The sequence below is a fragment of the Mastomys coucha genome, unplaced genomic scaffold (genome assembly GCF_008632895.1).
Source record: "Mastomys coucha isolate ucsf_1 unplaced genomic scaffold, UCSF_Mcou_1 pScaffold5, whole genome shotgun sequence".
NCBI classification, from domain to species: domain Eukaryota; kingdom Metazoa; phylum Chordata; class Mammalia; order Rodentia; family Muridae; genus Mastomys; species Mastomys coucha.
The window spans coordinates 117,714,483-117,725,743 of record NW_022196911.1 but is presented as its reverse complement, the minus strand read 5'-3'; the positions used below and the strand labels follow the sequence as shown (position 1 = coordinate 117,725,743).

Below are 11,261 nucleotides of genomic sequence, written 5' to 3'. Positions count from 1 at the left end.
TAACTCTTACATGATGCTTTGGAGGTCTGACCATGCTGTAAGAATGAACCCCTGCTGCCTTTTCTTTTTCTCTTTGAGACAGGGTTTCTCTGTGTAGCCCTGGCTGTCCTGGAACTCACTCAGTTGACCAGGCTGGCTTCAAACTCAGAAATCTGCCTGTTTCTGCCTCCCAAGTGCTGGGATTAAAGGCATGCACTACCACTGCCTGGCTCCTGCTGCTTTTTTGTCACTAATATTCCTGTGCATGGATTCCCATAGTTTATCTGCTCACAGCTTGTTGGGCATCTAGCTTCTATTTTTTTTTTTTTTTTTTTTTTTTTTTTTTTTTTTTTTTTTTTTTTTTTTTTTTGTTTTTCAAGACAGGGTTTCTCTGTATAGCCCTGGCTGTCCTGGAACTCACTCTGTAGACCAGGCTGGCCTTGAACTCAGAAATCTGCCTGCCTCTGCCTCCCAAGTGCTAGGATCAAAGGTGTGCGCCACCACCGCCTGGCCTAGCTTCTAATTTTTACTATTGTGAGCAATGCCACTAAGAGCATCAACATACCTGTGCATAATTCCTGAGTTTATTCTGGGTCAGATTTTTTTCTCTTTATTTTTAGATGAGCAGAACTGAGGAGCCAATATAAGCTCACTGAACAGAACTGGTGATCTGCTGGATGGCCTCTGATACCCCCAACCTCCACACCCAAAATATCACATTACAGTGACATTATCTAAAAGAGAAGTCTGGAAGAGCCAGTGAGATGGCTCAGTGGGTAAAGATTTGCTTCCAAGATGGATAGTCTGAGGTCAATCTCATAGACCCACATGGTGGAAAGACAGAATGACCCTATGTGTTTAGTGCTCTTGTTGTTGTGCGAATGTCACCTCAACTTCATGCTGTGGTATGGCATACCCACACCCATCCCTCCACAAAACCCCACAATAAATAAATGTAATTAACCTATTAAAAGCCTGAAGGATGGAGAGATGGTTCAGCTTACCGTGCAACCATAAGGACTGGTTTGGATCCTAGCACCCACAGGACAAAGCATGTGTCTAATTCATGCCAGCATCCCCAGCTCTGAGGGAGATAGGTGGATACAAGCAGATGCCTGGGTCTTGGCTTCCAGCCTAGTTGAGAAAAACATAGGATCCAGGTACTAGAGACCCTGCCTCAGGAACAGGCAGGGGAGTGCTAGAAGACATCTGGTACCTTGCTCTGGGCTTTGGGCACACACATAGTCAGAGACACAAATCCATCAGGAAAACAAACAAATAAACAAGCCAGGTCCTGGTATCTCACACCTTTAATCCCAGCACTGGGGAGGCAGAAGTAGGCAGATTTCTGTGAGTTCAAGGCCAGCCTGATCTACAGAGTGAGTTCCAGGACAGCCAAAGCTGATACCAGAGAAACCCTGTCTCAATCTCCCCTCAAGAAAAAAAAAAAAAAAAAGCCTGTACAAAAAAGGGTTTAAGAACCAGTGAGATGGCTTGATAGATAAAGTCCCTTGCTCATGACTGGAGTGCCCAGAAGAAAGTTGTCCTCTGACCTCCACCTGTGCACAATGGCATGTGTACACCACCCACACTCTCAAACACAAGCAGTAATAAAAGTAAAGTTAAATAATAAGACAGCAACAACAAAATGTTTGCTGGGATTGACTGCTTTAACCAGGAAGGAGAGGAGGGACCACAGAAAGGACAAGCCCACTTTGTTAGGGAGGAGAGTTAGGTTATCCATTGAAGCACAGGCTCCAGGCCCCTGAAGGAGACGGAACACCAAGGCTGCCTCCTTACTGTGTTCTTTTCACAACACTGTGGTGCTATCTCTCTAGGAATGAGCATAAGAGCTCTAAGTGACTTAAGGACTAAGATACTTCTGGAAGACATGGAAAGAAATGACTCAAAGTTAAGTAAGTGAGGTGAGAGTATGACAAATACCTGTAATCCCTGTATTCAGTAGTCTGATACAGGAGGTTAGCCTGGACTACATAGTAAGTTCTTGTTTCAAAACAAAACAAAAAATTAAGAAAACCTATAATCAGATCCTATCATGTGGTTAACTGACCAGCAAGATGATCCCAGGATTGGGACCCTTGTGTCTTTATCAACTGAACAACTTAAATCACCAGAAAGTGATCCCAGCCAGGGATACCCACAAAACTGCAGATATTTCTAAATGGGCCACTCAGTGTCCATTGATGAGACACATGGACACCCTGTTCTGTTCCATCTGTGCAGGTCATGCAAGTGCTGAGGTGTGACTCTTATACTAGTAGATCTGACATATGGATTGGTCCACAGATCCCTTCCAACTTCTAGGGTACATACTTGTGTCAACTAGATGACATACAACTTCAGCACAGGGCTCTTTCTTATTTTAAACCCTTGTGCACAAGCTGGTTATGAAGACTGGCACAAGGAGATACTACAAACTCCCCACATGACTCAGAAAAGAGCAAAACCCACTGTGCCGATGTTCCCAGCTCTGTGGAACTACAGTCCCACAAGCCCCTGAGCCCATAAGTTTGGGAGGTTACTCCATCAAGACCCATTTAGGAAAATTGCACAGGATCCACACTCAATTTCCAGCACCCAAAACTGTCAGTAAGTTTGGCTTCAGGAGGTCTGGTGCCCTCTACTGGCTGCTGCAAGTATCCGGTATGAAGACAGCTTTGTAGACGCAAAACCATACACATAAAACAATAAAATTTAAAACACCAACTTTATTCAACAAAGGCCCTCAAAAGTACAACCAAAGAGCATAAACACTCTAAATAGTTAACCCTAAAAACAGGTTATCTTGACCCCTAAGACAGTAAATATATAACATGCCAGATCAACTAGTGCCTCTGAGTCCATACGTATGTAAGATCTATGATCTATGACCGGAGCCCCTACAACACCCACTACACAACACTCCACCTAAACATACTGCTAGGCCTCACCTCCCAAACACTGAACACAGACATGAACATGGCAGACTTCCCTCCAAGATTCCTAAGCTCCCCTCAAGTCAACTGTTCCCCTGCTGGTCAGAACAGGCAACCTCTTGCTCTTCAGTCCCTGGGGCCCTGGGGGAATGCCTGAGCTTTAGTGTCTCAGTTATGAGCATCAGGGAGTAAGGATCAGGAGAGGGGGAAATCAAGGAAAGGACTAAGCAGGGTGGTAGTTAGTAGCACAAACAGTAGCATCTGTGATAAACAGCCTCTCCCCTGGCTCCCAGCTCCAGGTTTCCGGCATGCTATTGTGCCAGGGCAAGGAGGAGCCTACCCAGAAGCCTTTCTTCCGCAGGTAGCTGGCAGCAGGCAATAACTCCATTCCTAATTCTGAAGCACTCAGGATGCTCAGACTCCAGGGGTACAGATTCTGATGGTACAGGCCGTGCTGCCTAAATACTTTCCGTAAATGGGCCACCCACATCTCACCAGGGTCCAGCAACACCTGCCAGTGTTGGACCTGAGTCCTTACAGCCCAGCGGACACGCATTGACAGCAGGTGGCACATAAAGTGGGTGCTATCCAATAGGAGGACGAACTTCTGGTCCTGCAACCAGGATTGTGCTACTGTCTGGTCCAAGGGCCAGTTGCATCGCAACTCTAACAACAAAGGTTGCCCGGGAGATGGCATCACATCAAAAATATCCCACCAAGTCAGAGGAGGGATGAGCTGGTGTGAGCAAGGAAAAAGCCGATCAAATCTCCAGGGAAGGGCCTGGGTCCACTCAGCATCCTCAGGACCCAGATCCAGGGGTACAGCTTCCTGAGGTAAGAGCTCAGTGGGCACAGTAATGGAGAACAGTACTCCCTGTGTCCACATAGGGGTTGGTACCAGGACCCCAGACCCTTCAGAGACACTCTGTGGCACATAAAAGGACCCCAACCCCCGCCATGCATCCTGCTCAGACCCTGCCTCCTGCTCAGAATCGGACTCTGAATCAGACTCTAAGTGTTCCATGAGGTCAGCATTTTCCACTTCCTCCTCTTCTTCCTCTTGCCAGTCTCCCATCTCCAGGTAGAGTTTATTCAACAGGAAGGCTGCCTTGAAGCAAGCAAAGCAGATCTTCGTCTGTTCTCCATGGTCAAGCTGGTACAGCCAGGCTCCATAGAGGCAGGACATACCCTTGGCCTCATGGCGAGCACTGACTGGGGGACACATGGCCAAGAAGTCTGTCGGCAGCTAAGTGGACAGACACACAGAGGAAGACTTGCTTGATGGTCTCAGGAGGTCAGGTCAACAGGACCGACCATAGATGCTAGAAATAGGTGGAGAAGGTGAGAATGAGAGAAACGGGAGAAATCGGGGTACAGTGGGAGGTCTAGGGGCTTTGGGGCTCCAGGACACGGGTGCGAATTCAACAAATACCTTTCTGGAGAAGTAGACAGGCTTGAGCTTCCAGAAGGTTCTTCAGCTTCACACTTGCTCCAATGTCTGGGGATGGAAAAAGGCAAAGGAAATGAGGTTTGGCTCCCCCTGCTGGGCACGCTGCTGGGTCCACTGAGGAGAGGGGTGATGGGGCTCTGGACCCCAGGGCTCACTGCTCACTCTGTACAGGCCGGGGTGCTTTTGCCGCCACACCCACAACTTCTCCTCAGGACTCAAGGCCCCAACCTCACACTTGGGCCCGGCTACTAACCAAAGGAGGCCGGGAAGCCATAGCCAGGAGGACCTCCTCTGCCCACCGTGCTCCCACCAGGCCCAGGCCCACCACATCCAACCAGTCCTAGCCACCGGCTCGGCCCCTTCCCATCCTTACCTCCCAGACTGAGCGCCCAGGTAGCCAGCTAAAGACCTACGAAGCAAGGATCTGCTCGCTGAGCACTGAACTGTGAGCGCAGAGCACCACGCGGACTTATAAAGGGCCAATACCCATGATGCTCCAGCTCATTTACATATCTCCCATGAGGCCCCAAAACCACAGGAAGCGAAAGCACTGAGTCATCGTGCCCCCAGGCGCAGATGCGGCCTGGCGCCCCCCTATAGCACGCATGCGCAGCTCCCGGGCCCACACCCGAGCGCCCAGTGTGCTTCCTGTGTGCTCCAGAGGTGCCCGATGGCCCCATCTCTGTTCCTTCGAGGGACTCGAAAACCCAGGCCCGGATCTGGGCCCGTGGCACATCTTGTTTGGAAATTCCTACTTCCCTGTCTCTTCAGTAAAAGTTCTTTAAAACCTGGGAAACTTCTCAGTCAGTCCTCAACTGCGTGATAAGCACAGTCCCCCATCTCTGGGTCTTTTTGTTCTTAAACAGACTCTTTAAAGACATTCTTAGTAGGGGCTGAAGAGATGGCTTATCTGTTAAGAGCACCGACTGCTCTTCCAGAGGTCCTGAGTTCAATTCCCAGCAACCTCCTGGCAGCTCACAACCATCTGTAATGGAATCTGATGTCCTCTTCTGGTGTGTCTGAAGACAGCTACAGAGGACTCTTAAATAAATCTTAGCCGGGCAGTGGTGGCACATGCCATTAATCCCAGCACTTGGGAGGCAGAGGCAGGTGGATTTCTGAGTTGGAGACCAGCCTGGTCTACAGAGTGAGTTCCAGAACAGCCAGGGCTACACAGGGAAACTCTGTCTTGAAAAATCAAAACAGAAAAACAAAACAAACCAACCAACCAACCAAGAATAATTCTTTGAAGAATTTATCCTTAAAGGAGTTTGGGACTCAGAAAAACCAAGCAGAAGGTAGAATTTGTGCTCTTGACCTGTTCAGTTGGTTCCTCTTCAGCTGTAACTAGCCACCTCTCTCTCCTGACTCTTTCCTTTTGATCTCAGCGGCGTTGAGATGTGCCGGCCCCCATCCCCATAGGATTGGGTATTTGGACACTTGCTTCTCGGTCAGTGGGGCTGCTTGGGGGACCTTTAGATGTGCCCCTGAGAGTAGACATTGAGAGTTTATAGCCTCACCTACCTCCGCTCTACTCTTATCTCCATGTTTGTGGTTAGAGAAATTGTCTCCCACTTCCTGTCCTCGCCCCCTGTTGCCTCTTCTGCCATTTTGGTCTATCCATCCAGAACCACTAGCCAAAAGAAAATTTTTTCTTCTGCAAGTTACTTTGGTCATATTTTATCTTAGCAACAAGTTAACACACCATTGCTGGCTTTCTACCTCTTCTTTATCGCTTTCTTCCTGTTACCAGCTCAGCCCACACTACTGAAAGTCGATAAAAAAGAAACAAAGCAAGAGGCTTTGAAAAAACTGGGGAGAGGGCTCAGTTGGCAAAGCATTTGCTCTGCAGGCATCGGTCCCAAACACCCATGCAAAACAAAACAAAACAAAACAAAACTGAGTGTGGTGGCAAGTGCGTCTAATCCCAACCCTGGGATGGGGGGAGGGGGGGCAGAGGCTGAGGAATTCCGGGCTTCAGGTCTGCCTGAATCAGCAAGGACCATGTTCACATAGAAACTGTGTCTCAGAACAGAACATGGAGAATAATGTAGACACCTGATGTTGGCCTCTGGCCACTTAAGTGTGAACACACACGCAAGCACGTGAATATACAAGCACACATATACAACAAATAAAATTTAAAAAATAGAGCTGGATGTAGCAGTTCATGCCTTTCTCCCAGCACTTGGAAGTCAGCTCTGTTACTTTGAGCCAAATCTCGTCTACATTGCTACAATGCTAGGTCAACTACATGATGAGACCTAATCTCTGAAAGGAAAGAGAGAAAGAGAGAGAGGGGGAGGGAGGGAGGGAGAGAGAGAGAGAGAGAGAGAGAGAGAGAGAGAGAGAGAGAGAGAGAGAGAGAGAGAGAGAGAGCTTTGTTCATCCCAATACTGCAATATTTAAAAAGGCAAACAGCAGGATATCCCCAGCTAACTCATTACATAAGCTTGAGCAACCTGTTTATCTAGCCAGAGAAGGGCTGTTTGGGCTAGTCACAGCTCTGTTTATGTTTTAACTCCTCACAGCACACTAAAGCTGCAGCCTGGGGAGTGAGGTTACCAGCTATGACCCATCGCATTGACTTCTCAAGGTATTTTTTCTGCCATAAGGGTGGCTTGGCTTTCTGTTTGACTGCCAGCCCTTTTGCTCAAAGCAGCCAGAATCCAATAGCTGTCAATTAGGGAGTGAGACTCCCCAACCCACCCCCAGCATATTCATTTATTTACAGGAAAATGAGCATTGTTTGGAACAAGCAAAAAACAAAAACTTATTCTAAGTACTACCATTTTGTTTTCAGACTCCATTTAATCATAGGGAGAAACTAAACTCAAGGTCCCAGGCTCTAGAGTCCTTAGAGCTGAGCAGTGTCTGTTGTGAACAGCTGTCTGAGTCCAGTTGTCTCAGGGACAACTTCGCCATCTTGCTGGCAGGGTTAAACAAGTTCATGTTCCCAGGCCTAGGAATGAAGACGAATCCCAAATCTCCAAATGTTTTCTTAATTGTCTGTTAACTGGTAAAGAATATAGGATTGTTATATTCTAATTAATTGCATGCAGCTGACTAGCTCTTTTGTTTCCTTATCACCTTATCACTCTGAGTTCTGGACCTAACATCTAGGAGAATGAATTAAGGGACCTCGAAGCCACATGCCCAGATATGACCCAGTCCCCCATGGGTACTTCTTCTTTAACCCAGCTCCCCACTTGCTTTGTGTTCCCATCCTTTAAAAATGTACAATCTCCCTTCCAGGACTCGGTTCAGATCCCAAACTGGCCACCTTCCTGAGCGCTCAGAAAATAAAGCTTTCATTTTTAAGCTTCTGCCTCTAAAGTGAGTTTCTAGGCTTCCACCTCCAACCCAACAAACATCACAAGCAGAATTTACAGTAAAGGACTGGGCAAGTCTGTCATTAACAATAACAGTAGGTTTTTTGTTGTTTGTTTTTATTTAACAGTGTTTAACACCTTGCTCAATTCTTCAGGGAGAGATAGATATCCATTATCTGTGTTGGTTCACAGTTCACAGGGTTAATTTTCTTTATACTCTATTCATTCTTTTTTTTATTTTTTATTTTATTTTATGTTATTTATTTTATTTTTGGTTTTTTGGAGACAAGGTTTCTCTGTATAGCCCTGGCTGTCCTGGAACTCACTCTGTAGACCAGGCTGGCCTTGAACTCAGAAATCCACCTGCCTCTGCCTCCCAAGTGTTGGGATTAAAGACATGTGTCACCACTGCCTGGCCTACTCTATTCATTCTTAGATTTTTTTTTTTTTTTTAGATAAACTCTTATATATCCCAGGCTGGCTTCCAATACACTATGTAGACCTTAAATTCCTGATTCCCTGGTCTCCCTCTCTTAAAGTATTATAAGCCACACACCACCATGCTCAGTTATTTAGTGCTGAGGATAGACTCAGGGAATTATGCACACTAGACAAACACTCTACTAGCTAAACTAGACCCCCAACCCCTCATTCTTTGTTAACTTGCTTCTTGTCTTAGTCTGCCTGGCTGTAAGAACAAAATATCAAGGTTTGGCAGTGTAAAGGACAGAGATGCATTTTTTACAGCTCTGCTGGATGCAAGTCCAAGGTCAGGATGCTGTGAGACTGATCAGAGGAACCTGCCTCCCCTGGGGTACTGGGGCATGATTAAATATTACCAAACATTGGTCCATACTATTAATTATTGTCAACCACTATTAAAATTGTTACGTGTTTGTTATGGTATTGGATATTAAATGCTTTCTATAGGCAGCTTAAACTGCTAAAAGCATCAGACACTTGATAGACCCCTTCCTTGGGCATACTCCTATATGTAATTCATGGCTAAGTAAGACTCTCGTGGTTTCTGCACTTGGGTCTGTCATGGGCTCCCCATCTGGGGTGCATAGATATATGCGCAGTGTCTCCCCAGGAAAAGTTTTGTCCCACAGCAGGCTCTCTCATCAGGAATCTGTGTCCAGATGTATCCGTGGTAGGAATGGGGTGTGCTGAACCCCCCTTCCCACATTCCCATGGCTCTAATTCCTCCCTTTGTGCTGTTTGTGGCTTTGGGTCAGCCACACACCTGGCCGGGCCTGAGTCAAAGCCATCCTTCCTTGTGATCCAGCCTCTAAGCTCTGGGTGTGGGGAATGAAAAAGCAAGTAAGCCACAGAATAGTGAAATTGAGGAAGTTTATTTTATGACCTTGCAAAGGCAGGTGTCTCAAAAGAGATTAAAATGTAGGGACAGCAGTAAATGGCAAAGTGCAGATTATATAACTCTGCATCTAGGTCTCTTCCCCACTTTCCTCATTGGCTGAGATACGAGGAGGCTACAGTTTGTTGTTGCTGTTGTTGTTGTTGTTTTGTTTTGTTTTTTAAGTTTTATTGCATTATGATGAGAAAAGTTACATGATTTCAATTTATCTGAATTTGTTAACATTTAAGAACATATTTTAAGTAAATAGAATTAAATCACATTCTTGTTTCCCTTCAATACTTACAATATCTTTTTTGCCATATTCTTTAAAATTTATAAAATATTATAACAATAAAAATGAGTATTATAAAAGTTGTTTGATTAAAAAACAATCAATTTAACAGTCTTATGTAGATGCTTGTCTACAGCAATACTGAAAATACATGTTTTTCTCAATATACATTTTAAATAACTCCAAACACATAACTGTATATTTCAAAATAATACATCACTACTAGTATTTTCTTAAATGAACATAAATATATAAAGTCTTTTTGTTTGTTTTTGTTTTGTATTTAGTAGAGCTTAAAATGTTGGCTCTTACTGTGGTACAAACCCAAAATAAGAACAATTTTTAGACACTGGATTTCATTATAATAAGGCTGTATATCAATGACCCTCACATCACCAAAGGATTTTACCTCCATGATAGCCAAGCTGAGAATTGACAGTTCTGCTGCACCAAGGAATGAGTTGTAGGCACGATTTTTGGATACAGACTTCCTGCTATGGTCAAAGCTATTTGACTTGAGTGAGTGGCTTTATTCTCAGCCCACAGAGAACAGGTTACATTCATTTAAGAAATGATGGGTGCATTAAGATGGTCTATCCATAAAGTCATTCACCAACTGTTTCTGCTTGGAGGGTGGCACAGACATTAGGTGAGGAGGGTAAGAATCTGTTTTATTGGCTGTGATAATTTGGAAAAGCATTCATCTCAGAGAAAGAGTAACTTATAAAGTCTTCTTCAAACTTGATACAAGAGTTACAGACATCAAGCAAAGCATTCAGTCTCACTCTTTGTTGTTCTCTTACAAGCCACTCCCAATTTGATTGTCTATGTTTCTTTTGGGTAGATAAATACTTTTGAAATATATAAGCTATTCTGAAAACCATAGTATAGTGTAAAAACATGAAATAATCAATACTATTAATAGAGAGGCCAAGATAGGAGAAGCAAAATTTCAAGACCCTTATGTTGTACACAGCAAGACACTGTCACTAACAAGCTGAAAGTGTATATAGATTGTGCAATATTGGACCTATTTCTCCAATTACCAAATTAGAGAGACCATTGGATGACAGTCAACAAATTTCTAATTCCTCATATTTTTGGATTTCAATCGATTAGGATATGTTGGTAATATTGATTTTCATGTTAAGATATTAAGAAAAAGTAATTGTTACTTCCTGTTGGTTTTGTTGTAAGAGGAAGAATTAGGTTTATGTGGGTTTGTTGAAAGATTACTTTCTTGCTTCTTCTAGGGTATAGTTTTGCTCCTTATGTTGGTGTTTTCCATCTATTATCCTTTGTAGAGCTGGATTTGTGGAAAGATATTGTGTAAATTTTGTTTTGTCATGGAATATCTTGTTTTCTCCATCTATGGTAATTGAGAGTTTTGCTGGATATAGTAGCCTGGGCTGGCATTTGTGTTCTTCTAGGGTCTGTATGACATCTGCCCAGGATCTTCTAGCTTTCATAGTCTCTGGTGAGAAGTCTGGTGTAATTCTGATAGGTCTGCCTTTATATGTTACTTGACCTTTTTCCCTTACTGCTTTTAAAATTCTTTCTTTGTTTAGTGCATTTAGTGTTTTTATTATTATGTGATGGGAGGAATTTATTTTCTGGTCCAGTCTATTTGGAGTTCTGTAGGCTTCTTGTATGTTCATGGGCATCTCTTTAGGTTAGGGAAGTTTTCTTCTATAATTTTGTTGAAGATATTTACTGGCCCATTACCTTGGGAGTCTTCACTCTCTTCTATACCTATTATCCTTAGGTTTGGTCTTCTCATTGCATCCTGGATTTCCTGGATATTCTGGGTGAGGAGCTTTTTGCTTTTTGCATTTTCTTTGATGGTTGTGTCAATGTTTTCTATGGTGTCTTCAGCCCCTGAGATTCTCTCTTCTATCTCTTGTATTCTGTT

General features: G+C 44.3%; 1 protein-coding gene across 1 annotated transcript; it reads right to left on the bottom strand.

The window, feature by feature from the left end:
- Nucleotides 1-2,692: 2,692 nt before the first annotated feature.
- On the bottom strand, nt 2,693-5,044 carry LOC116077814 (testis-expressed protein 19.1-like). Its single transcript, XM_031352621.1, has 3 exons — nt 4,739-5,044; nt 4,348-4,413; nt 2,693-4,237 (listed from the first exon to the last, which is right to left on the bottom strand). The coding sequence occupies exon 3, from the start codon at nt 4,138-4,140 to the stop codon at nt 3,139-3,141; it is 1,002 nt and encodes a 333-aa protein (XP_031208481.1). The 5' UTR covers nt 4,141-4,237; nt 4,348-4,413; nt 4,739-5,044; the 3' UTR covers nt 2,693-3,138.
- Nucleotides 5,045-11,261: the final 6,217 nt, after the last annotated feature.